Consider the following 27,594-nt stretch of genomic DNA (forward strand, 5'->3'; position numbering starts at 1 on the left):
CAGCCTTAATGCTGAGCCTACACAGAGTCTTTTCTAGTTCAGTTGTTTGCCTTTAATGGGCTTTATCCTTAATCACTAAATAAAGCCCTTTCTGGTACGCACTGGTCACTGTTAACTCCTTTGAAGAATGGATATGACAGATGAGGTAAAGGAATCCCAACCCAGCACCTGGAATTCAAGGGAACTGTATTTTCTTAAGCCTGCTGAAATATGGGGGATTAATTCTGCCATACTAATAAAATGGCAGATCTCGGAAGTTAATCTGGAAGAGCCTGGTGGACATCCCTCATGGATGGCAGGGAGCTGAAGAGAAAAATTTAGATGGTGTCCAGCTGACCAACATCAAGACAAATCTGACAGCTACCACAGGAAGAGCCAAGAGTAGTTAACTGCCCTGTAAAAGTCTGTGTAAGGCTAAAGAAGAAAAAGATTAAAATGCTGTTCGGTAAAGTGTTGCTGGATATGGAAAAAGCGCCATACTTCCTCACTGGCTTTCCGAATGTCTGTAGTTGGTGGTAGGTAGATGCAGTTTTCTGGCTTTAAAAGGGAAAATTATTTTGAAGGTACCATATTGTTAGTACTTCATACAAAATGTCATTGTGCTAAGGAAAACATTAGCGTATGGACATAGCAGTATCCAGTTAGTTGGACAAATCGAAGCACACACGTATTGAATCAAACTCTGCCTGCTTAGTGGTGTTACACTGGCAAACTCATCTGATGTGCTGACAGTTAAAGTTAATTTCTGATTAATCAAGTTGAAGTTAATTAATTTCTGATTAATTCTTACCAAATCTTTTCAGTTAATCTTTTAAATGGATCCTGTGATTTTTATAAAATAAAGGGTTTTTTAACAAAATTTCAGAAACATTGAATCCTCTCTTTATTTCACACGTTATGATAAGATACATTAGCATGTTTACAATAGTCCTGTTTAATAAATACTCTTTTTCCTCCGTTATATCCAGCGTGTAATTGTGTAACGATAGATAGCTTAAGTACAATAGAATCACTTTGTTTTGCCTGGGCAAACGTAATTTTAGAAGCACCTTTCTTACGGAGTGCCAGTCACTTGAAAGTACAAGAAGATGCACTGTACGTATCCCGATTTTAAAGTGCTGAGCCAGCTCATTTCTAAGGCTCTACATTTATCGTGCTCAGTAACTTGGAAAAGAAAGGAGTGTAAGAAGTTGCCCGGCGTTTTGCTGGACAATAGCATAATTTAATGAAGAGGTTTGAGATTTGAAATACCAGCGTTGAAAAAAATAGTCTTTTGTGCCTCCGTTTTTACATTTGCAGAGTTGAAACATTTTTTCCTTGCCTTTTTTGAAGTGCAAAGTGCTTTGAAAGTGATGAGTGAAAAAGTGGGTTAGCATTGTTAAATATTTAGAAATCCAAATGAACCCTTTGATAGCAATATGAAGATTTATGTTAAAATGTAAGAAGCCAGAAGTGCGATGAAGTTTTAAGTTGCATTATCTGGTTTTTATCTCTGTCTTGTCAGAGATACCATTATTCATTTGCATTGTACATGCTAATAGCATTATGTACACATACTGGTGTCACTTGTATTTACATATCCAAAGAATATTTACACAAATACTGGAGCAGATAGGGACTGTGTGTTTAGATTCTGAATTTTAAAAGATTTACTGCATTGTATGTATGAATTTTCTGCCTGAAAGGCAGAAGGGGAAAAAGCCAAAGGACAAAAATCTGAAGGAATTTAAGTTAATGTAATCTTTGATTCATTATATGAAACTGTTTTCTCCTTGGCAATTCCTTTAAAATGGTATTAAATAACTTAAAACAGTTTTTTTTTTTTTCTTTACTGTTTCTATGTTTCCTAAATTTCATATGTTCATCCTATCCTCATAGAATATATATTTTGGTCGGTGAAAATGTTATTGTTCCACAAATAGGGTTTCTTAGGTGACTGTGTTTATTACCTAGTTCTAATATGAAGTTATTAGAACATAGTGTACAACTGGGAGAGTACCGTGCTATACAGCAGGAAAACTGATAAGTGGTTTTAAGAGTCAAAATTATTTTGATTCTTTGAAATGATCAGAATTTTTTTTCTGGAAAATGTTTGGTAAAGATACCATTTTATTTGCTGAAGTAAGGAAGGACATGGTTTAGTGATGGACTTGGCAGTGCTAGGTTAACGGTTGGACTCGATGATCTTAAGGGTCTTTTCCAACCTTAACGATTCTATGATTCTGTGATGCTATGAGTAAGGGATGACAGGACTGAAGGCACAGTTTGAACAGCCTCTATAAATTGCTGCATCTTTAGAATTAAGATAGGAAAAGTAAATAGTCAAAGATTTCTAAGCAAGACAGCCTTAAGATATGAGAGATTAACTGTGTAGAATAAACTAGTTTAGAAAACAAATCCAAGAAGTACAATACAAATGATTTAATATGTAAGATATTAATAATTTTGCAAATTACTAGAATTTATTATTCTCCCATTTGTCTGTCCTATTTCTCTTGCTATAAGGGCAGGAAAAAAGTGTCTTCCATCACACCAATAGTCAATCCAAAAGAGGACTGGAAAACTGCTTTAAATTCAGGTGGTAGTGAGAGAAGGTTGGTGGTATGTTATGATTGACATCGCTTATTCTCCATTTCTCTGTCACCCGCTAAACTTTGTTATCCTCTGCTAAACCTACATGATTGGTTTTGGCCATGAATCAAGTAAAGGATGATCAAAGGCAAAAGTTCAGTGTCTTGCAACAGCTGGTTTGTCTGCTTTCTCTCCTTATTAGCTAACAGTATCTGAGCTTGAAGTCCTGCTGCTGGAAAAATGCCCCAATTCAATCTTGATAAGGTAAGTGTGTCTAAAATAGTCTCATAACTGATAAAGAGGATTTAAGTGTGTATAATATAAAATATGAAATGCTGTGATAACTTCAGGGAATGAGAGGTTTGACGCTTGAATCCCATTCTTAGAGTGTCTCTATAAATTCTGAGAATTTGGATCTTAATACACTGAATGAATTTTATTTATTGAAAATCAATGGGTAAAAGTGTCTACTAGATTTAAAAGAATGTTATCTAATAGACATGAAAGAATGTTAGCCTAACATAGTAGTAGTATAATATATGGTTAGCGAGAGAGTGAAAACATTGAATAAATTACAACAAAGCTTATTTAATTTTAAGTAGGAAAAAGTTAGATTTATGTTTTGTGGAGCTTACAGGCCTGCCTCTGTTCTCATCTTGTACTAAATGACCTTCCCAGTCTCCTGCTGTGCTGATTTTGGAACTGCTCAGTAATTCATGAATATACTGAGTTGACATGGTGAGTAGGATGTTTACATTTGAATACGGTCGTGCAGCTTAATGGGCGCTGTCAGGAAAGACAAGCAGGAAGGGGAAGGAACAGTTAAGATAAACCTCATCTCCACAAATACTTCTGAGCTCGCTCTTACAGAATTAAGCCCGCTCAGGAAAAAGCTCAGTAATACATGCAGTCAAAAGAATTCTAGCTGGCTTTGTAAAGGAACACACAACCGAGAGTGGGGGGAGTTGTCTTAGAGAGCTGGACAAACCCACAAGTGGGCTTCCTGGGTTACCTTTGGGAGAGAGGATTTTCCATAGATATCTGTGCTTGTTTATCTTAAAGACCTCTTTCTGGTAATCGCTTTCTTACTATTGTTTAAATAATAGAAGGGAAAGTTGTTTTATCGCTGTACTTGATTGGGAAAATTGCAGATTTACATCCTAGAATAGGTGAGGCTGTGCAGCCAGCCCCGTCACTGCGAGTGCTGCTCCAGAAGACCAGGCTCCTTGTGATCACCACAAAGCAAATGCAGACTGCGTTAAAAATACTCCTTCCTAGGTAGCTGGTCGAACCCTTTGGGTATCTTTTGGACCTTTTGGACCCTAGGTGTTCAATTGATTATAGACATTTTCCACTAAGAGAAAGAAGAAATGCTACCTAAATAGTTGCGGAGAAAGTAGAAAAAAACTGATTCAATTTTTTCTGGAAACCCTCTCCCAGCACACTGGTCGCTTTGACTGACATATGCATACACTCACACAACAAATAGTTTCCTGAGATTGTCCAGCAATTGGTTACAATCCCACCAGCCTATATGCAAATGACAATACATCAAAATTATTACCTATATATGCATGAGTAGTGTGTTCTTTACAGCCTGTCAAGAGAAAAATATGCTTAGTATACAACTACTGCAGCAGAATATTAATGACAAATGTAACACTGGGTAGGAAGTTCGAAAAATCTCGTTAAAACATACCCAGGTTGTATACTAACAATGCAAAGACAAAACCTAGCGTATTTCTTAATTTCTTTGGTATGCAATTCGTTATCGGTATTTCACATGTCATGAAATTAAGATATGTTTCCCTGTGAACAACATGTAACTAACCTGAAGCAATTTTATTTATTGGTTTACACATTGTGAGCAGATGTCTGTTTAAAAAGCAGCAAATTTAGCTTTTGTCATTTTGGATTTTTATTATAAAATTATTTCATTCCTGGAGGGAAAAAATAAGCTAATCTGTCCTTACAAACAAGAACGCAGATAGAAAGGAGAGTCCTAATCCCAAACCAAATAAAAAGAAATAGGCCAAAAAGGCATCTTAGCCCTTCTAGCTATTGGAGGAAAAAAAAAATCTTCATGTGGGAAACTGTCTAAAGCTCTCATGTCAAAAACTTTCCTCAAGGAGGTCAAACATCAGTGAAAATGAACTGAACAGAAAAATCCTCTGGCAATATTTTGTTGTTGCTCTGGTTTTGCTGATTTCCCAGGATAAGCAAGGTTGGATGTGATTAGTCCTTGATCAGAGGATCTTCCAGGTAGAAGCCAGGATCCCACGGTGGTTTGACTTCCAGTGTCATCCTTACCAGGAAATTAAGGGGCTAGACTCCAGCCTTTCAAATCTGATCAAAAGGAAAGATACCAATTGCTTGTGGTTGTTAAGAAACATTTTTCTGAGATTAGAGATGATAGCCCTGATGCCATACTCAGCTGGAATTTGATTAATGAGATAGGCTTTGTCTAGATTTTCTTTCCGTTTCAATTGGATACAGAATTCCTCACTTTCTATGCTCTTGCCACAAATAACCTAGGTTTATTAGAGCATAAGTGAGAGCAGTGGTGCCTAACCCAAACCCACAGTAACTATGGCTTTTGTTCTAGCAAAGGCACATACTGCTGTATGAAAAACCAGATTTTTGTCCAGCTTGACCTGTCCCAGATGAAAATGTTCCGAAAAGCACTGTCTGTCCTAGGCTAGCCTTCCTCAGTAGGGTGTTAGTTGCGTTAAGGATACATTTTTATCCACTTGTCTCCACTACGCCCCACTGCATCCCCGTGCACAGAAACAGGATGCAGGAGTCGGACTCTGAAGTTCTTCTTTTCCTGCCTACACAATGACTTCTTCCTCTGCTTGAAGCTTCAGGACAAATCCTGGATCGAGGACCTTAGATCCTCCCGTGCAGTGGCCCGTGCTCCTGCCGCAGAGCCGAGGCTCTAAGTTTTGTAAAGAAGCCTTTATAAAACAAAACGTTGCAGAAATTCCACACGAGCAGTAAGGTTTACTCTGAGCCATTGCAAAATAGTTACTCAAAAGAAAAATTGCCATGTCTGAGGACTTGAAGCCAAATTTTGTATTTCAAATAGTTGTAGCCTTTCATCTGCAGGCAGAAGACCCTTTCGAAGAGCAAACCCTGTAATGACCCAATTTAAGTGCTTGTGGCTTTGTTTTTTTAGGGATCTCATCACCTCTGTATCTATTGACCTCAAATTTCTGTGTAAAGCCTGAAGGTAATGGAAACGGAACAGAGCTCTATGTGATGCACCACTTCAAACTTTCAGCATTTACTGTTGTAGCGGCAAAGAATTTCTCAAATGGACGAGCTACTCCCAGAAATTCGAACCTTGCTCGAAGCAAGGCACTAATTCCAGGCAGGCGCCCTGGGCCGAGGTGAATCGCAACCACCGAGGCAGGGATACGAGCGAGGACGGAGCCGCCGCTTCTCCTCAGCCGCGCGCCTCCCGCCCCGCGCGCTCTGCGCACGCGCAGCCCGGGTGACAGGGCGGGGCCAAGCACGTGCGCGCCGCAAGGAGCCGGCGCGGGCCCCTCCCTGAGGGGAGCCGCCCGCCCGCCCGCCGCCGCCGGTGACCGGAGCGGGGAGGAAGGCGGGGCACGGACGGGCCGCCGCCGCCATCCTGCCCCGGTCCCGTTTGAAAGCAGCGCCCCGCGGGGCGGCCCGTGCCGTGCCGCGGCCCCGCCCACCCTGCGATTGGCGAGAGAAAGGGAGGGAGCGGGTGCGCGCCAGGCCCCGGCGTGTCGCAGCGAAGCTGTCCGGCCGGCCCCCGCTGCCGCGGCGCCGCGCGTTCCGCCCTGAGCGTGTGTGCGGGCCCCGGAGGGGAGCCGAGCCGGGCGGGTTCCGTGCTGCCGGCGCCGCCGCTGCCATGGAGAGGGGAGGCGGCGGCAGCGGGAGGGGGTGACTCCGCGCCCCTGCCCCCGATGAGACTGTGGCTGGGCTGGCTGGGCTGCTACGCGCTGTTCCTGTGGGCGCTAAGGAGGAGGATGTGGTCTGGCCCTGCCAGGTACCTGAGGAGCCCTTTATCCAGGTCCCTCTACGTGAACATGATGGGCAGCCACAGCCAGCCAGCCCCGGGCGCCAGGGAGAGCCACCAGGTACGGCCCCGCAGGCAGCCGCCCCTCCCCGCCCCCAGCCCCCTGCCCTCCCCGTGCCCGGCGGGGCCGGGCTGCCGGGGCTCCCCGGCGGGCACAGGGGCCTCCTGCCCGCCCTCCCTCCCTCCCGGGCGTGTGGGGAAGCCGAGGAGAGCGGGCGGGGGGGGGGGTCCTCCAACGCCGGGGCGCCCTGAGGTACCGGCCGCCGCGGGGGGGGAGCGGGGCACCCTGCGCGGGCTGAGGGGGGCACCGGGCCGGGCAGCGCCAGACAAAGAGCGGGAACGGCTCGGTCCTCCCGCTGAGAAAGTTGACGTGTGCCCCCCGTGTGCAGTCGTCCGGGAGGCTGCCGGGGGGGCGAGGCGAGGTACCGGGGCTGAGGAGCCGTCCTCGGGGCTGGGTGCCGGCGGAGCCCGCCGGGGGCTCGGGCGGTCGCCGCGGGAGGGGGGGTAACGGCGGGCCGGGAGCCGGCGCGGTGTCCCGGGGCCGGGCTTGGGTGTCGGGGCCGCTCCTGAGAGCGCGAAACCTTCCTCCGGCGTTTTCCTGGTGAGCTCCGTGAGTAAACACCACTTGAATGAAGTTTGCAGGTGGTGGTGGATGGGGTGGGTTTGTAATCGCAGAGGTGCTTTGATTAACGCTGGTGTATCTGGAGGAAAACAGAAAAAAGTGAGCAGGTGGGAAACCGCGAAGCTCGCAGAGGCCTTGGAACAGTACTAGATGGCAAACTAGACATGAGTTTGCAATGTGATACGACCGCAATAAAAGGTTAGTGCTGTATTTGGGCAGCGTAGGCGTGTGGATCAGTACTTTGTGGAGAAGTGAGGGACTATAGCCTTGCTATACAGTGGTTATGTGATATGATTGCATTTGGAATATGTTCAGATCTGCGCTACATTTTACGAAAATGCTACTGAAAATCTGAGAGGAGTTCAGAAGGACGAATAGAAACTCTTAGTGCTGAGGGAAGATACTGACTTATTCTAAGTAAAATATACAGAGCCGAGCTAATGAAGAAGATGTAGCATAAATACCTGAGGACTGCTGTACAAAGGAAGAACATAATTATGCATCATAATTCTTCAAGCAGATCCATTCCTGGAGTGCTCTGGGTGGGCACTGACGCCCAGAATTTTGCTACTGAGTGAATGTACTACTGGGTTTTAATGAGTATGGTCTGCTGTTTGGATCATTCAGTACATAAGTAGGATGACAAAGAGAAGCAGAATTTAGATTCACAGAAGGCACTTCCTTCGGGCGAACAAAGAAAACCTGAAAGTCTTTTGTGGTCTTAAAACTGTACTAGAAAGACAAGTCAACCAAGGAAATGTGTTATGGAGGTAATTATGTCTTTCACAGGTAGATGATCTGCAGTAGATACTCTCCATTTCTAATTTATCGGATCTAGATTTTAAACCTGAAGTGTTGATTATTTAGTAAGTTTAGTAAGATTTATGATCACTGAGTTTGTGGGTTTACTCATATGTGAGGACTGCATCTTGAGGCCCCAGGTGCTTTCACTCTCTGCAGTTTTACTGATTTCATTAGTTTTATGTAAGTTAGCTAACAGAATATTTTTTTCCTTTCAGTAATAGTAGGCAAAAGTTGTCAATAATAACGATTTGTATTGTAAGAAAGGTCTTAACATATTTTTTCAGATTTTTGTGCTGTAGCTTTTCTACTATTGTGCTATAAGAGATTGATACACTTTCTGTCATTAAACTACTGGCCTGAAAAGGGCTCTTCATACATTGTACGTGGAGGAAAACAAAACCAGTTTCTGTTCTGAGGAATTAGTTCCAGAATTAAGCTGTCTTTCACCACTTCTGTTATTTGAAATTTGGATTGGGTTTATCCTGTGTTACTTTTTTTTTTTTCCCCCTGTTATAGTTTGCTATTATTTCTATTATTCATTAGCATTATATAGGTAGTTGCCAATAACCTTATTGGCAAGATTAACCAGGAAGAAGAAATTAGAGGAGATCTGTGAACAACACCTAATTTCTGGGAACAAGCTCCACTTCTCACAGTTGTCATCATCATCATCTTGCCAATGGTTATGTCAGTATATATCAATATTTAGAAGTCTCAAAGAAAAGAATTGTAGGACTGCTGGTTTCCATGGTCAGGTCCTGGAACTGCAGGTGACAGAGTTCAGCGCAGAATCAAGGTTTATGAGCTTAGGTATGGCACGTATGTGGTCATATCGCTTATGGAACAAAACCTGTGTTTCCTAAAGCTTTGATAGTTGGATACGTTTTCTTCTGGATGAAAATGGCAGCACAAGGCAGATTATCTGAGCCATTCCAAACCTGTCCAGTGTAGCTGGGCAGCAGCCTCATCAATGAACCTGACGCATATCCCCACCAGCTTCTCAGCTCCATGGGATTGTTCGCTTCTGCCAGGCTCTTGAAATTGGCTTCTGAAGATGGATGGACAAAGTACTCAGGCTGCTGCTTTAGTGGTTTTTCAATCTCTGGGATCCCTGTGCCAGGCTCCATCATGTGGTACGGACTTCCTCAAAATCTGGTTTTTAGAGGAAAGGATCACTTACTTGTGTTACCTACAAGTGTGTTTGAAAGTACAGTTGAGAGCCTGATTCTGCCAGAAATGTATCCGTTATGCAAGTGGTTTTCAAAGTAAACCTAAGCAAGCCTATGTTCACTCCTTGGCTGAAGGGTCTTGACATCCCTTCCTAGTTTGGGTCAGTGTTCGATGGAGCCCCTGTTTATGAATCTGGCATAATGATCTTGGTGCAGCTGTCTACTCCCCTCTGCTTGCTGGCACTATTATTGTGAAGCAGCAGGACACTGGAATAAGAATCTTGTCCCATTATTATTTGTATTACAGTAGTGACTGGAAGTCCCATTGTGCTGAACACTGTAAACAGTCACTTAAGTGACTGTTCCTCTCCCAAGAGGGTACAACAAATGTGAAGGGATCAGGATACGAGCATACATTTTGCACAGTACGCTATAGGCACGTTCTTAGGTGTTAAATCACTGGGGGAGTTACCCCAGCTGAGCGTTTGCTGTCCTTCTACATGCATTTTTACAAGATTCTGTTAAAACTCCCCATTTCTCTTTAAAATACTTGAACTCCCTATCTGCGCAATAAACACATGCAGCCAGATTAGGGAACATTATTGCAAGATCTAAGGGGGAGATAAGACAGTGTTAGCTGGAGGGAATAATTCTTGATATTAGAAAACAGACACAATGGCATTAGAGATTCTATGAGAAGGGCTGGCAATAACTCTGCATAAGCGTAGGAGAGTGAAAAATAATAGCGACGTTCTTAATTAAAATTACATTTAAAACTTTTTTTTGTAACTTCTGCATATTCAGTGAAGGGATTTTTTTAGCTTGGCATTGCACCGTAGCAATGAGCAACCATTTGAATTTTAGTATGAATTTTAGCTGACATTCCAGAATGCTGCAGCATTAGAGGCATTTGCTGGAGGTGCAGAAGGTGGTCATGAGGGTCCTAAAATTTCAGAATTTCTATAGGTTTGCCTTGTTTTGCACAAGTTTTTTGAATTTAAAATAATGTAAAGCAGGTGTTAAAGGAGTTCAGATATGCCTTACATGGGGATAGTAAAATATTAGGATATTGTATGTTTTATTACTTTTCCAGCTAGATTTAATATCAAAAAGTAGCATCCTTTTTCTTCACAATTAGTTGAACAATAGCTTGCATATCAGAGTTAATTTAGTTTGTACAGGAGTAGTTGTTACCAGGTAACACAAGGAATCATTGGCCCATTTTAGCTTGGGCTTTATATTTTACCAATATATAAGTGTAAAACTGCCTTTCGGCTGATACTGACGGCTTCCTAGAAAGGGAACCTGCTCCTTTGTTTAGTAGAGATGCTGGGAGGCAGCTTCATAGACATAAGTGTTTTGAAAGACTTGCGGACCTGCTTGTTGGTACTGGTAAGTGAAGAAACATAGTCCAGCAATGCTATCAGACAGACAAGCTGTTGTCTAAAGTATCAGTTGGATTCTTTATCTGCTTTCCTGGAAACATATTGCAAATGCACTTGCTGATTTCTTTTCAGAGGATGCCTAGGGAAAAGTTGAGAATGAGTTGGAAGATAGAAAACAATGTTATCCCACTTCATACTATTTTATCAGCATGGTGCTATTCCATAGAGGACCTGTGTTTGCTTTCTAGGGAAGTTACTTTGTAAAATTCTTCAAAGCACAGGGTAATGATTAAGACAAAAAAAATAAAAACATTGTTTCTTAGCAAGTAATCGGTCCTCAGTTGATTACACTTCAAATCCAAGTTAAATTAATCCTGAAGCTTGTTGAAAAGTCTGTAGGAAAAACTAAATTTTTATATTTATGGAAATTGATACTAGCCTTCTGTGTGTTCAATTTTTTTTTAACTACTTCTGGTTTTATATTGCTGAACTTTTTAATGATCCTTTATCTCTTTCTCTAGTGGTATGTCTGCAACACAGAACAGTTGTCTGAATCCCTTCAGCCTATTTTTGTCCAGAGTTACCTTGACCAAGGAACACAGATCTTCTTAAACAACAGCATTGAGAAATCAGGCTGGCTGTTTATCCAGCTCTATCACTCTTTTGTGTCCTCAATTTTTAGCCTCTTTATGTCTAGAACATCTATCAATGGGTAAGTGAAAAGTCAATCTTAGGTCAACTAAATACAGTTTGGATTTAGAGTTTTCAAGTGTTCAGCCCTACCCCTTGATCTGTCAGCTTTTCTTAAATTTGTAGTTTTCCCTTTGTCAGTCTAACAGATCTGAAATACCCTACTGTGCTCTTCACACCCAGCCCTCTTAATTGAAGAACACCATTTCCAGTATGGGGGGACAGAGGAGGTAATAGCAATTAATAAGAGATAGTCGGAGGACTCTAATTGTATTTTATAACCATTCCTTGTATTAATTTCCTTCTGAATAGGAGAGTGTTCTCTTTGTGTTAGACAATGTATCCCTCTTTCCTCTGCTTTCTTCCCCCCCTCCCCTTGCCTACTGCTATATCTGTATCAGTTACTGTTGTGATTGTCCTTGTTGTAGGTGGTTGTATCCAGTAAGTTCTTTATTGCATCTAAAATTCTTTCTAGTAGAGCGTGTATGCATGCCCACTGCAAACCTAGGCAGATTTCTGAACAGTGCAGAAGTTGGCCGAGTGTTGTGTCAGGTAACATTAATGTGGAACAGAATTCTGTCCTTTTTCTTACTCTGTAAAACTTAATTTCACCTCAATTTGTGTGTAAGCTGTACTTGAACAGGTAACTGCTGAGGTAGCATGTTTGACTGATGAAACACCAGGAAGGCAGGAAAAGAGACGTTGATAAAACAATATTCTCCTAGTATTATTGCATCAGTCTCTTCTGTGGCTGCAGGGGAATTTAGCTGTTTGTGGGTGCTTTAGTATTTTTTCAAAAAAAGTCAGTGCCTTTTTGTGCTCACGTCATCCCATTCAGACGTATGTTTAACAGCTTATCAGTTTTGACCTTATGAAGAATGCATTTTGTTACATTTACCCGATTTCTCCACCAACCCTGCCTCTGCACCTACTACATACTTCTGCACAGTCTCATATGAGGATAGTAGCTGTCTACTAAGGCTAGAAAAATAATATTTTTCCTTATTTTCTAACCAGATGACTTTATGAGCTTCCCTGTGGTGTTCTTAGTTACTTCTAGCTTAATATAAAGGTTCCTTTGGTCTCCTCTTCTTCCTTTCTCTTCCATTTTTTTTCAAAGGCTCTCCAGTGCTTTGAATAACACCTCATAGTGCTGTTAGGAATAATAGCTATGAGCCAATTATACAGTGTGGACTGACACAAGTGTGCTCCAAGGGGGCTCTACTTAAATTGGCTGTATTCTGTTTATTTTTATACATTTAATATCCTGCTTTAGTTTCTTCCATATGACTTTGTGTACTGTATCCTTTTTGTTTGTTTGGTTTTTAGTACAGTCAATCTTTCCTAGACCACCTCTTTTTCACATTTTTTTATTCTTTGATTCTTTTTATCTTTGTTTACCTTTTTTCCCCTTGAACATAAAAGATTTCTGTTCGTTTTCTTTTAAGTTTAACCTGCTACCCAACATTAGTTTAAAGAACAATATTTATCTACCTTCAGTCTATTACTGACCGGTTCTTTTTCCTCTGCTTGTTCTCCTAACTCTTTCATCTTCTGAATTCTGCTATGACAGCTGAAATCTGTCACTATGTAGTCTTCAAACAGTTACGGGCAGGTATGTCATTGACTTGATCCATAAGGAATCCAACTATCACCTCTACCCAGTTCCTTAATGAGTTGCCTATTTTCTGTTCCCCAGTTCTTCATGTTGAATGCAGGATCTGCAGATAGCAGCACAAGCCATTGTAACATGCCATTAAAAAAAAATCTCTTTTGCCACTCCAACAGTGTTACCCTCATCCTTTCTTTCTGTTCCGTGGCTTCCCTCCTAGTTCCACATCCTGTTCCTCATTCATTGTGCATACTTCTGCGTCTGCAGCCATTTTATTTCCTCTGCTATTTCATCTTTTTTTTTAAGGTAGGTGGCAGAGATTCAAATCTGCAAATGTGACAAATAAGGTTCAGCCTTTATCTTTGCCTCTCCTTCTCTCCCCTCTTCTTTCTTTTTTTTTTTTTTTTAACGTGATCATTTCCTTGAGCTGCACCCCATGAGCTCTTCCTTACCTAATGAAATTCCTCCTGAAGTCTTAACCGCTGTAACTGCATGTGGCTATGTGTTTGATCTCTGACAAGTGCAAGGCAAGTTGAACTGGATTTAAAATTTATCTAAGCAGTGACCTTGTCTACTATTATGTGTGACTGGTTGCTGCCAAAGCACATTCTAAATTACTTCATTGTCCTTCCTGTTAAAGTTTGTACAAAAATGGTCATTTCTCGTTTTTACATTTCAGGCTGCTGGGAAGGGGCTCAATGTTTGTGTTTTCCCCAGAACAATTTCAAAGACTGCTTAAAATAAATCCAGAATGGAAATCCCACAGACTTCTCGATTTAGGGGCTGGGGATGGAGAAGTCACTAAAGTCATGAGTCCTCACTTTGAAGAAATCTATGCCACTGAATTGTCTGAAACTATGATATGGCAGCTTCAGAAGAAGAAATACAGGTATTGTTCTGAATACTTGCTACATCCTTTATGTCAGACAGCAAAGTAATCTATTTGTAATATTTCATGAATGTTCAGCATTTTTCGTCAATTCCTCTGTTGTTTGATGGTTATGGAAAAGGTTGACATGTACAAAAGTAGAAAAACAAACACATCTGATATTCCCTGTTACCAGTGCTTTTGTTATTCAGATGGTCCCTGTTACCAGTTAAGACAAAGTAGGCAATGACCACTTTGAAGTCTCTTTCTTCATAGCTTGCATAAATTGCTTTAATCAAGGGAGTCAGGAAGATGAAATTCAGATGAGCGGTCTAAGTGAACAGTCCAAAATTGTAAGAGGAAGACACAGGTACTGCAGAGAAAGCAAACTGAATCCTTGGAAATAGGGATACCTCAATAATCTGTGTCTACCTAATCCCACAGTATAGACGACTGTGTAAAGATTCTTTTCTTCTTACTATGCTTAGCTCCTGCTGCTAAGATTGAATAATATTTAGTAACAAAAAACCTCAGCACTTTCAGAACTTTGTTCGTGCACTCGTCACAGCTCCTGGAGGTTCTTGCAGGCCGCAGATCCAGTCTTGTTGAGTAATGGTCAGTATTTCAGGCACTATATCCTTGACTTCAATCCAAAGACTGAAGGAACTGTGGATTTCTTTTCTTCACCTGTCTTTGAGTGGAAACATAACAGCTACTTTGCAATCTGAGTTTGCACACTGGTAAATCAGAGTGGATAACATGCAACAAGCTATTAGTCATGTTTCAGCTTTGTTCCTTGAGAAGTATCTTCAGTTTTATTCTAGGACAACACAGTTTTTTAATACCTGGGGTTTGGGTTTTTGTCTCCTTTATTGCCAGATGATTATAAGGCCATATAAAGGTTCGTATGGCTGGGTATATAGCCATGCCCATTGTTGATTTACTTTTCTTTTCCAAAAGACCAGAAGGATCATGTCTGTCTCTTTTCATTGCCTAGGTGGCTGACCTTACCTGCACTATCAGCACATCCATAGGGAATTTTTGTCTTCAGTGGTTCTCTCTGAACTCAGCTTGTGTTTGTTTAACAGACTGTATCTCTTTCTCTTTCCCTTTGTAGGGTGCTTGGTATAAATGAATGGCAAAACACAGGATTTCAGTATGATGTTATCAGCTGTTTGAATTTGCTGGATCGCTGTGATCAACCACTGACTGTATTAAAAGATATTAGAAGTGTACTGGAGCCAACTAGAGGCAGAGTCATTCTAGCATTAGTTCTGCCATTTCACCCATATGTGGAAAATGGTAAGTACATAGATTAATAGCTATTTAGGCAGGTAAAGAAAACGTCTGTAAGTTATAGTATCCCAAATTAAATGTTTTATAAATAACTGACATGTTTGTATTTGATTTTTACAAATAACTTGGACGGTGCGTGTTCAGAAGTATGAAATCATAGGTAAACAGGCGACACAATGTAAGCTTTTTTCTTAATTCCCCAACATATGTTGTTGGCACCAACAAAAAGCTCAACTATTGAAGTCACGTATCCTGTTCTGGAGGTTGCCACATTTGAGCTGTGTTGGAGCAACATGGGAAAACTGATCTCTGATTAGGGCCCTCTGCTGCTGTTGTATAGGTAACCCCAGTTGTCTCTAGTGACCATTGAGCAAAACCATCACAACTGTCTGTAATGCTGAATAGAGCAGTTCAGGTCAAACTGTTTCAAGTATTCCAGATGAACCGCACCTAAAAAGTCATAGGGGGATAACGTTCACTTTCCAACAGGAGCTCTCAAAGTAAAATATAGATCCCCTACTAATACAAAGTATTAACCACTCTTTATATTTTATTAGTAACTGGAATAAAAAGTAAAATTCAGTGCCAAAACTCCATTATTTCCCTTAGTTGCATTTTAAATACAGGGGAGATTTTCAAATGAATCTGTCCTTATCACTAGACTTCAGAAGAGACTAGAAACTTTTTTTTATGTGTCTATGATTGTGGATTCACATGAAGGCACCCATAGAAGTGGTTTGAATTCCAGAAGGCTGGTGTTTGTCAGTCATCGTTTGGATACTGTCTGTCCTTGAGTATTAAGACTTGTCTATGGAAAGGCACGGATGACCAGAAAATACAAAACTAATAACCGTAACAATCTGGCAATCACAAATGCATCAAACCGAATCTGTTGTCTTCTTTTTATATGCTAGTGGTATTTTTGCGGGGGGGGGGGGGGGGGGGGGGGGGGGAGGTTGTTCTAAGTGTAAAAAAATAAAGCCATCAGATGAAGAATTGCTTAAAATACAGTGTTTGAGCATATAATTTTGTAACTATTCTGAAAAGTAGTGTGTCTTAAATGAGATGGGGGATTGACTTATGCGTATGTACAGTATTTCAAGCATATTTGCTTACAACTTAGAGTTCCTATAATGTGGAACAATATGGCTTCCTCTGTTAAAAATTCTTTAAAATTCCAAATAACAGCAGTGTCTTTCTAGTCTTTCATTGGCATATTAGAAGCAGAAATCGAGAAATTATGTGGGTGGCTTCTTTGTTTGTGTGCCTTCAAAACTATGTGCCACTGTGTTCTGCAATCGCTATTGCACCCAGTGTCTACTCTTCTGGTGTTGTTGGGTAACTACATGACAGACCACATGCAACTTCCTGGCTCAACAGGAGGTAGATAAATCAAGGCAGAAACTACTCTAAGTCCGCTTATATCCTTTATCATTAATCTCCTGCAGTATACTGGAAGAAGAGAGTGTTAAATTTATAAATCCCAAGGGACTGGAAACCTCTTCTGTGATTGTTGAACTCTGTCATTCCTTCTTGTTGAAAGTTGAAATCTGTTGTAAGATGTCTTATAAACCAAAGTCATACTTTTGTTTGTGGTGATGACTTGTAGCATTTTGCTTATGGCAAAGTTTTGTTTCCTTAATATGTTCTGAAACTTAAAAACGTATTCAGTTTGTCTGTTTACCACTATCATGGATATGGGCCCATATAAACTTCTTTAGACAATGCAAGTTAGCACACACAAAAGTTACTGTCATTCCACTGAAGCTTTCCCACTTAAGATCTACTTAACTGTAGTCTAAAGAAATAGACAGTGAACTGCCAGGCTGTCTTCATGATGTACAAATGATTTTAGAATTTCAGTATTTTCATTCAGTGACGATGCATTTTAAAAAGCATTAGATACGTACATATGCTTTATATTTAACAAAAAATATACTTGGAACATTCAAAGAGGAGAACATTTTGTGGCACATGTAATTTCTTGTAGCAGCTAATTAAAAACAGATTGGACCCGCCTAGAGAAACTTTTGAATTTTAGAAGGGGGAACAAATGGAGAAGAGATGAGGCAGGTAAGGTGTTTGATCAGTATATAGAACAGTTTCTAGAAACGGAGAAATGGTTTTAATCAAAACAAGATATTTGGGGTTATTACATGTAATGTAATGGGAGGATAATTGTGGAAACTGGCTATGTGAATAACATAAAACTTGCTTTAAGAGAACAAAGCAAGGTGGAGGAGGAGGAAAAATACATTTCTGTGCTTACTGTTTCTGGAATTACAGTGACACCTAGAGTCCAAAGTAGCTTAATCATAAATTCTTTCTGGGGCTTTTCAGAGTTTTATTTTCAGCATACAGAACAACAAGTAAGGCACTTAATTGCACATGTCTAAATTTGGCAGGTAAGCCGGATGAATCATAAGGTATTAGACTAGTCACATAAGAACATGTGTTACTATAACTTGATATCTTTAATAGGTATCTCATAGGGTCATATAAAAATCCTTTTTATTTCCTAATACAGGCATCATATTTACATAAAGGCATTATTAGATAATATAATGACTAGACTGGTTTAAGCTTCTCTAAAATAAAAATGTCAGAGACACCATACTTGAGAAGTAGTAAACACTAGCAGCCTGGGATTGTGATATTTTCTTGTTGAACAAATTAATGTCCTTGTGATTGATTGACGGGGATAAGAAGACAACGGTGTGTTTTCCATCTTCCTGAAATACTTGGTACTAAATTGAGCTGGAAGCCCAGTACTGTGCTAGATGGACCCTTGCTTTGTCTCAGTTGTCAGTTCTCATCTCACTGAAGTGAGAAATGCCGTTTCATTTGTTAAACAAAGCCTTGCTTTATTTAAATGATGATAAAAGATGCAGCTGTTCTTTAGTAGGGAGAATGCCTGATACTAGCAGATCTCTTGTAAAAGTGCTGATTTTGTAGATTGGCTAGATAGTAACGGCAAAAAAAAAAAAAAAAAGTACTTTAAAAAAAAAGCATACTACCTTGACTATCTGTGTTCATGCTTGTAGCCTTGTTGAACAGGCATGCAAAGGCAAAACTTGGTGCTCCAGGTAATCCTGACTTTGGATGGTAGGACTAGAAGATGGGGGTTGTCTCTCTAGCAAGTGAATTTTAATATTGCAGGAGCAACCTTCTCACTGTGACCACTACTTTCCTTTCCTAAATAGGCTAGGAAGAAGCTCCCATCCCAGCTGAGCTTTACCATGATAGTATATGCATATATTTTCTGTTTTTTCTGCTTGCCTGTCTACAGAATACCTAGGTTCTGCTCTGTTTAAGCTGCTGTTAGGACTCAGTAACTGTTGATCTGTATATCTGTCACATCGATAACTATCACATTAACATACTACAACCAGAATTTCACCTATGAAACGAGTTTATTTTCTGTTGCTGTCAATTATCCTAGATCTTTCACAAACGTTCAGTTCATGTAAAAGGAATACATGTAAAAAGAAAAAAGACACAGAATTAAATCTAAACTGAAAAAGGAACTTTTATGAAGCATTAGCAGTTATCTTATGAAAGATGAAGTCTTTTGCCACAGTTCTTATTCTTGCAGAATGGAAAATGGAAGCAATATATAACATAGATGTAATGTACAACGCACTTGGTTTTGGTGATCTGTTCAGAAAATACTCCTGAAGAACAGTGCCCTGCAAGGTTTTCTCCTTTCTTTTTAAAGCAAAGGAAGTCTGTGAAGAAGTTTAACTTCATCTGCCCCTTTGCTTGCATGAGAAATGTTGAACAAATCTGAACTGCCGCACATGCTCATCTGTTCTGATAAACAGTGTCATCTTCCAAATCATCCTAGGGGAAAAATGTAGAATTATTTCATTACTGATGTGAACTTTCTTTTTTAAGAAGGACAGAATTTCCTTTTTGAGGCAAACTCCATTCCTTTACTGTTTCAGTAAACTCCTTTCTCCCCACTTATCCAGTTGCTTTTGTCCATGTGGCATCTACAGGATGCAAAACATATTTCTTTTCCTCTTGGCTTTTCCTTATCTCCAGGGAGCACAGAGGCAGTAAAACATACTCCTTATTTTCACTGTGTTCATATCTGACGCTCAAACCAAGGACCAGGTCGTGTCAGACTTGAAGTCTTTAAATGGCTAATTACAGAGGAAAACAATTGGGGCTCTACGGAAATAAATGAAGTAAAAATGTATAGAAGAGAAGTGTTTGACTTTTGTTCTATGTTTCTTTCGGTTTCTCCCTGCAACTCTGAAGTGGTACAGTCCAGCTCAGAATAGGAAAGAATTTATACTGTTTCTCAAGAGAAGCAGCATTTTTGAAGCAGGATTTTGAAGCCATTTTCTTTCCTTGCAAATACATGTGATTTCTAAAGTTGTTTTTTTGTAACTTACATGGCATATGCAAAATTATTGTCATATGGTCACATAAGACTTACTGGCATAAATTTGGAATGAAGAAATAAGTTGTGTGGCTTTACCCAGTGATGTTGAATACTTAGTTTAGGCTCTGTAAGTTGAAGGAGGGGGAAATATCTGTAAGAATGTTGTAGAGCTTTTACAACAGTTTTGTTATGTTTCTGTCACCTAGCCACCCAGGGCTAAGGGAGCAAGAGGAGCTACAATAGAAATATTTTTCAAAAATGAGCTCTTAATAGCTCTATGTGTTTTACCAAACAGTCCAGAACCACTTGTTGAGACCTCTTCTTGGCAAAACACAAATTTATGGAAGCTTCATTTTTAAATGTACATACATACATTCTATAAGGTATATACTGTCATATATATATATATAATTGTATGTGTATGGTCATTTAGAATGCTTTATAATGTTTTTGACTGTTGTGCAGAATACTTTTTTTAGACCTTTATCAGTTTTAAAAAAAGAAAAGTCTATTTCCAGAGGAAGTAGAAATGGTATACTCTTAAAAACTGTCAGTTCCTCTTTTTCCCCATAAATTTCAGTACCAATAGATAGATACTTACAGGCTGTTGGCAATGTTCAGCGTACCTCTGCTTTTGAAGTTCTTGGGCAATTGCTTGAAAAATTTTTCGTCCGCTACTGATTTTCTGCAAATTATTTAAAACATTTTAGGTCAGTGCTACATTTGAAAGTGGAGGAAACATCTTTTTCTGCCTTTTATAATTCTGATTTTTTCCCTGTATATGTCTTTGGGAATGTTACTGAATAACACTTTTAAGAACATACAGTTTGGCAGGCAGAAGAGTTTTAAATTACATTAATATTACATCTCTTAACATAGAGACCTTCTTTAATGGATATTTGAATGTATGGCTTGTGATTTTTATTCAAGGATACATGATGACAGATGTTCTTAATAGACTTGTTTTAAATACATTAGGGCTTACCTGAATGCACCATTTAAATAACAAAAAAATTAATAGCAAAACCTGTTATTTTCAGAAGTTCAAACAAAATTTACTTAAAACCTAAAGGAAGCTGTGTATTAGAGATGGTCTGTACATAGATTGACTTTATCCTGTATCCAATTTGTTAAAAATAAATTAATTAACTATTTAGTTAAAATTAGTTAAATGTAAAATCATTAACTAGTTTTGTACAAATCTGAAGTGAAGCCTTAACAGCTCTGAATGTCTCTCTAACTAAACCATCAATTAATCACAAAACTGATGCCCAATATACTTAAAAAAGACAGGAAAAAAAAAAAAGCTGTGAATCATAGATACAGCAAACAAAGTGATAACATACACAGTCCTCTGTTCTTTGGTCTTCATTCCCACTTTTCCTTAGCAGCTTTGGTTTCAACTGGAGGGAGGGATAATAAAATAAAAAACGATTAAAACATGAGAAGCCAACTGCTAAGGTAGCAGAACAGTTAAAAGTGTTGCCCTTTTAGAGCACCAAGCAGTTTGTAGATAAAAGTCTTTCATTAGATCAGCTCATACCGTTGGAAAAATCAGAGACGTTTTCAAGCGTGTAAGGCCTTTTTCAGCTTCTGGTAGTAGATGTTGCAAGTATTTTTGCTTTGAGTACAGTGGAACCTGTCTGAAGCACTACCCAGTTCTCAAAAATAAACCAATGGCATCGCAGATAGCAGTTTTTTTCCCTGACAAAGGCTTGATTAATTTTTCTCCCTATACTACTTCACCTGGTTTAAAGAAAAACAAAAATCAAAAAGACCATCCTGTCTTTATGCTTGGACAGTGATCACTACAGCAAAGAATGATTTTACCATATCATGCTACTTAGGACTGGGAAGTCCTCATTCTCCTGGCAGTGTCTCATTATTATGTAGATTCCAGTTGCAGCTTTGGGTGTTTGTTTTTAACTAAACACAAATTTTGTTCTAGATTAAAAAACAAACAAACAAACAAAAAAACCCCAACAACAACAACAAAACAAACAAGTAGATATGTAGTTTTTAACCAGGTGCATTCTAATGTGTTTGTTTCCTACAAGCATAAAACTTCTTCCAAGTTTCTGATATTTTTAAGTTTTACCAAGGTCTCTCTTCTGTATATGTATGATGTATGAATAGAATTTCATTACACAATTAAAGTCAGTCTGCAGTAACTTTACTGTGGCTCACAAATACTTTGACATTAAATTTAAATTATTTTACTTTTACTGGAAACTAATCCAGAGAGTTGGTGACTTTGCGATGGTCATTTCTAGTTTAGCTTTTTGAGTGTGCCTTGATAGATAATCTCCAACTTGCTGATTAATACTCTCAGGATAATTTTAACTTCAGAATCAGAATACCTTTTCTTTTAAACACTTTACTGAAAAAAGAAAATGTGCTTGCTGTTGAGAGTACAGGTTTGTGCCACAGAAGAGTCTGCAGATGTGTGCAGCATATGAACTTCAACCAACCACCTCTTTAAAACTTAATCATAAAAGTTACGGAATCTAGGCATGTCCTTTTGTTCTCCTTATGGAGATGTTAAAACTGCTTAGATTTACAAAATGAACAAAATCAGAAAAATCACTTTGAGCCTACCTTGTAGACTACAAAGAATGTGAATACAGTAGTGCTGTATAGAAACAGTAAGGATGAGGCGATGATCATGACGATGAATTTTCCATTGCTGTGCTGCTTCTCTGCTCCTTTATTAAAAGTGAGTGTTAGAATAAAGGACAGTTCTTCTGATTCACATAATTTTCTTAAGATTCTGCATTTCAGCCCCCTTCCTTTGAGGAATTAAAAAACCTTATACCCATCAACATTCTCTGGTTCATTTTCAGCCTAAATTCCTTAGTAAGATCACTTTTCTTTTGTTTCCCTGAATGTTTGCAAGGGCAATGGAGACTTGTTATTTCTGATTATGAACCCTTCCTTTAGGGGCAGACAGAGAATAGAATCCAGTTTTCTGCTCTTGTAAAGGAATATCTGAATAAAGCTTACAGGCTTTTGTTCAGAAATGCAATTAGATAGAGGAAGGAAGGAATATAGGGCAAGTAATAATCTAGATAGGTTTTTGGTGGTTTTTTTCTATTTTAGACACATAAAACTGCAATGTAGTTAATGAAGTCTCAACTTTCTTAACTAGAAGGCAAACGATACAAAGGTTCAGAACTAAAACTTCTTTCTCAAGTTGGCCCAGTGAATCCTCAGTTCTGAGACCCCATACTCTGTTGCACGTATTTCCACTAAACGTCGGTTTCTCTACTTCTCATTTTTCTGTTGATACTTCCTTTCTGATAGCCATTAAAGTCTTCATGTTAGAGGATGTAGAATAACACAAGTACAAAACTTCTTTCTTTTGTAGACTGCCAGAGCCATTTGCATCATATGACAGAACAATCTAATTAGCAAACAAGGTTAAGATGCTTATTTGTAGAATCCCTCCATGGTTTACTATTAATATTTTAATCTAGTCATACTACTCCTAGGGGTTTTGTTGGTATTTCCATCTTACATGCTGTTCTTGGAAGTGTAAATAAAGAGAGTATTTAGGAAAGTTAATTTCTTTCTTTTAAGATGCTTCATTAACAAGAAATGATCAACTGACCTGTTTTTGTTAGTACTGTTCCATCTCCTGTTTGTTTAGAACGGGGTGAACTTGAATTTGAATATGCTATTCCACAGATATAAACAGCATTGTCGTCTATGGTCAGATCATTGATCTGAAGTGAAATGTTATTTTCTGATACTTGAAATACTTTGTACTTCTGATGATCCGTGCATTCAGGAGTACACAAATTCTCATGTTTATTAGTTAAAAAACGAAACCATAGAACTTCAAATGGGCGTGAGCACCCAGAGGCAGAGAAAGCACATGTTAGGAGCACAGTGTTCATGGAGTAGTCAGCTTCCTGAAATCTGGGCTGCGTTACAGTGACTTGGCAGGTATCTGCAGCGCCTGTCGAGAATAAACAATTGGTAATGTGAGGGACAGTTAAAAAGCAAGACACAACCTAAAAAGAAAATAAACTACTTCTGGTTCATTTGAGAAAAGGTGAGAGGAAAGGAGCAAACCAACTGTGTTTCAAACTTGAAATTTTTAAGGTTATTTCCAGCAAACTGTTCTTTTAGATAATTCCTACAGCTTGCCCATGTGTTCATTTAACAGTTTTAGTTATGTGGTAATGCGCTTACCATTCTGTTTTTCTGAAAAAGTATAGAGAAGATTCATATAGCTAAAATAATGTGAATGTCTCCTTTGGCCCTGGAGAAGACCAAAAGAATACTTTGTGTAGTTCCCTGCCTCAGATTTAGTCCTGAGTGTTTTGGGGACTTGGGGGGCAATGGGCGGGGGGTGGGAGGGTGGCGTGTGCCATAGCTCTAGATGCTCAGCGGAGTAGTTCTGCAAGGGTTTCCCTCTCCTCCACTGTTCCTGATCTGAGTCAAGTGACACAGCCTGATGGCAGGCAGTGGAAATGTCGTAAATGGAGACATTTATAATTTAGCAATTTCATAACATTGATTAGAATTCATAATAGTTCCTAGACGTTCTTCTATTTCATCACATATATTGACTCTGGGCTTCTAAGGATAAGGCCACTGCTTGTTAGTTCTGACATTTAGAAATGTGCAGAGAAAACAGGAAGGTTAATCGGAGAAGAGAATTCTAATTAAGGAACTGAAATGTAAGGTTTAATATGACTGGTCTGGGAGATTTTTTTTTTTAAGTCCTTGTTGAAATCCATAATTTAAATACTGTTTTAGTAATTTAATTTTATTCAAATAAATTGCTTAGTTACTTAAACAATGGAATCGAGATTATTGCAGTGAAAAGGTGGTAGCTTAACGGCACCCTTTACTTCCTAGAAAATAACAAATTAGAAGAAAAATAAACTGAAGTCTCTTAAGCTACTGCTGATAAACAATTTATAAGCCTGTCCACGGTGGACAATCAGCATTGTCCCTTCATCATTTTTCTCACTGAGTGTTTTATGGACCAAATCCAAGCAGATTCAGTGTCTGTGACTTCTACAGGAATAAAATGAAACTCTGCTTCTGTGTCAGATCAACATCAGAGCCGTCCTGTAGCAGCTACAGCAATCTGAAGATTGTAGTAATACAAGCTGTCGGTGTACTTGCACCCTGCATGGTGAAAGGCAGTAGCTTGTGCTTCTGCAGTTGATCCCCTTCTCTTTTCCACCTTACTCTAGGGCTCTGGGTAGCCTTGCAGAGCAGAACTCCATGGCTTCAGTTCATGAAGATACTCTCTGCTGAACTTCCCAAACCCTCATCCCAAACAAGCACAGCTGCACTAAAACCATGGTGCTGCTGGAGCATTCTTTGCAGGGAAATGCAGTAGGATTTGACCCAGAAATTGTAGATTACAGGAGCACTTTAGACTTTTGGAAGAAAAAGCATTTGCTAACAGTTGTGGAATTTGGAAGTTGTATGAAGATAGCAGAAATGAGCTTGATTCTCAGCAAAACTTTTTACTGCTCTTGTTTTGTAGCTATGTTGCAAATTATAACCACAACATTTTCAATCTCGTTTAACGGCCATTACATGGGAAAATATAAGAAGCTTAAAAAAAAAGTCTTACCAGTACTGTACAGAATCCAGTCAAATGCCAGCATTAGCACGTTTTTTAATTTGTTGAAAGATGCCATTTCTTGTATCTCTCTGGAAATGATTCTGCTTGAAGGAGGAGGAACTTAGGAAATCCTTGGAGTTGCAGAACACTCTGAATCACAAGATTTAGAACTTCCTGTTTAGAAGGGTGTTCACTATTGCATTTAGCAAAGCGGTTAAAGGTACAGACCAAACCAGAAAACATTTGTTATTTGTGGATGACATTACTTTAAAAATGAGTGAAGAGGCTTAAATTTTGAACTTCTGACTGTGGTACCTATAATCCTTCAGATTATTTCATTGGATATAACAAATGACAACACGTTTTCCAGCGTGCTACAAGTGCTCGGCTTCTTAATTTTATATGACCCCAAGCAGTCTTTACCGTATCAGCTAGTAGGTGGCCACTGGAAGAAGAAAGGTTCTGTAGCCATCCATTGTAATGTGATGGTCTATGGATGGAAGCTTCACAGCAAATCGTAATTTTCAACTTACTGGCTCTATTTACTGTAATTACCTGAAGCAATCTTTGGCCAGACAGTGGGCATAAAGAAAGAATTCTGTAACGCTGGAAAAGATCTTCATTAAATAGTCTGTCCATGTCTGCTGAACACCAGCCTCACTAGTGGAAGTTACTTTTCAGCCACTCTTGGAACTGCTAGTTAAAAATGTACAAAAGATAACCTTAAGAAGGAGCTGCTTCTGAACAACAGGCAAAAACTTGAACTGATCTTGCAACAGCTCTACACATGGCTTGTCATCCTCCTATTTGGAGTGGAATGGAATATAATCTGTGTAATATGCTTTCTGTAAGAAAATACAACAACAATAAAGTTTTCTTTATAACTTAAACAAAACTGTTTTGTTTTCTCAGTAGGTGGCAAGTGGGAAAAGCCCTCAGAAGTTTTGGAAATCAAAGGGCACACTTGGGAAGAACAGGTGAATAGCCTGCCAGAAGTTTTCAGTAAAGCTGGTTTTGCCATAGAGGCTTTCACCAGACTGCCATACCTATGTGAAGGTGATATGTATAATGACTACTATGTACTAGATGATGCTGTCTTCGTCCTCAAGCCAGTGTAAGCATGTATGAAGTAAATATCCAGAATCTAAGCCAAGAAGCAGCCTCTGAAAGAGGGTTTGATTTATGGTTACTTAAAGGGAGGGAATTCGGGGGTTGCCATGCTAAATAAATACCATGTAAGAAATTTAAAGGCCAAAATACTAATGTATTTCTTTGTAGTGCGATTAGGAAAAAAAGGTGGTTTTTTTAAACAGACTCTTCAGTTGAGAATTTCTTTTTTACCAGATCTTGAAACCAACAATGCATTCTGCAGTCCAGCAGTAATGGGGGATATTTTTTTATACTTACCTGCAACAGGGATCAGATCCAAACAAAAGCAATAGTCCTAATAATGATGACACTGATACAATGTGAACTGTTGTTAAAGAAATCAAGTGAAATCTGGCAATAAAGTTATCCATTCAGTTCAAGCCTTGTTGAATATAAACTGTTGAAATGGATAATCTTCCATGCTACGTTACTTTCTCTCTTACTGTCATTCTTCACATGTTTTTAATCATGCTAATAAACTTTTTTTGAGATGACTTTTTGCATTAACTTTTGTGTTCATTTTTGTAACCATAGCCATGCTTGTCTGCAGCAGCTGCTCTTTGTGTTGAGAATCGAGCTCTCAGTAGTAGCACAACCTTGCATTTATTTAAACAGCATTTAAGTATTGTTTAAGGGGTAACAGTCCACAAAAAATGTATCGCTTTTGGTTGGGTTTCCTTCATATTCCTCTCAAAGCCTCATAAATCCTCATTGCTTTTGCATATGCCATTTTCCAGCTAAAGGGGTTATGGTAGAACTTGCCAAAACTGCACTTTAAACTGATGGGTTTAATAACAAACTTTTTAAGTGAGTTGTTCCCAAAAGTTTTCAGCTTAAAAAAACTTGCAGGGAGTTTCTTGCAAATTTTGTGAGTCAAGCTGCCTCTGAGGGTCAGGCTATAGGGACCTGATTTTAAAGGTTTTGCTAGCTTGGGACATTTTCTTTTCTTCAGGAACACTAAATAAATGCTATTTATTTTAACATGTCTTGTTTTAAAAACTCTATTTAAAATGGATAATTCCTGGCAGTTGGGATATAACCTTCCTTTAAAACAACAAGCGGCATCATAAGTAGTACAGAACTGGCAGGTGTATGTCTTGCGTTGCTTGGGATGTAAGTGTTGTGAGAGAGCAGAGAAACCTCAGCTGGTAAGTAAAGTAAGAACTGACTTATCTTTTGCTTTTGAAGTCTAAAAAAGTTGTGTTGTGTTTTTTGGGTTTGTTGTTTTGGTTTTTTTTTTTTTAATGAGTGGTGATCTTATGCAGGTAGGATGCATCAGTATGTCTTTTTAGGTTTACCTTGGTCTTCCTTTGCCCGATGGTTAGTGACTTCTCTTGCTAATTTAATAGCCTTTTATTCTCAGTCATCTTTGTGAAATAGTAAGTACTCTG

The 27,594-nt window shown here is 39.2% G+C and overlaps 2 protein-coding genes across 2 annotated transcripts; one reads left to right on the forward strand and one right to left on the reverse strand.

Annotated features, from left to right (window-relative positions):
- The first annotated feature begins 6,389 nt into the window (after positions 1–6,389).
- On the forward strand, positions 6,390–26,585 carry METTL9 (methyltransferase 9, His-X-His N1(pi)-histidine). Its single transcript, XM_082312155.1, has 5 exons — positions 6,390–6,683; positions 11,124–11,314; positions 13,584–13,793; positions 14,890–15,074; positions 25,967–26,585. Exons 1-5 carry the CDS (start codon positions 6,510–6,512, stop codon positions 26,170–26,172), a joined length of 966 nt encoding a protein of 321 aa, XP_082168281.1. The 5' UTR covers positions 6,390–6,509; the 3' UTR covers positions 26,173–26,585.
- On the reverse strand, positions 18,160–25,154 carry IGSF6 (immunoglobulin superfamily member 6). The gene is made up of 6 exons (XM_082312239.1): positions 25,064–25,154; positions 23,072–23,422; positions 22,060–22,166; positions 20,808–20,864; positions 20,063–20,146; positions 18,160–18,911 (listed from the first exon to the last, which is right to left on the reverse strand). The coding sequence occupies exons 1-6, from the start codon at positions 25,128–25,130 to the stop codon at positions 18,873–18,875; spliced, it is 705 nt and encodes a 234-aa protein (XP_082168365.1). The 5' UTR covers positions 25,131–25,154; the 3' UTR covers positions 18,160–18,872.
- Positions 26,586–27,594: the final 1,009 nt, after the last annotated feature.

This window comes from Platalea leucorodia, assembly GCF_965183815.1.
Source record: "Platalea leucorodia genome assembly, chromosome: 5".
NCBI lineage: Eukaryota > Metazoa > Chordata > Aves > Pelecaniformes > Threskiornithidae > Platalea > Platalea leucorodia.

Excerpts from the sequence above, each read along its gene's own strand:
- METTL9 (XM_082312155.1), top strand. The coding sequence starts at position 6,510 with ATGAGACTGTGGCTGGGCTGGCTGGGCTGCTACGCGCTGTTCCTGTGG. Across the intron at positions 6,684-11,123 it reads GCGCCAGGGAGAGCCACCAG|TGGTATGTCTGCAACACAGA; the intron begins GTACGGCCCCGC and ends CTCTTTCTCTAG. Across the intron at positions 13,794-14,889 it reads CTTCAGAAGAAGAAATACAG|GGTGCTTGGTATAAATGAAT; the intron begins GTATTGTTCTGA and ends TTCCCTTTGTAG.
- IGSF6 (XM_082312239.1), bottom strand. The coding sequence starts at position 25,130 with ATGGCATCTTTCAACAAATTAAAAAACGTGCTAATGCTGGCATTTGAC. Across the intron at positions 22,167-23,071 it reads AACAGTACTAACAAAAACAG|GAGCAGAGAAGCAGCACAGC; the intron begins GTCAGTTGATCA and ends CTTTTAATAAAG. Across the intron at positions 20,865-22,059 it reads CATTCTTTGTAGTCTACAAG|TTGAAACCAAAGCTGCTAAG; the intron begins GTAGGCTCAAAG and ends CCCTCCCTCCAG.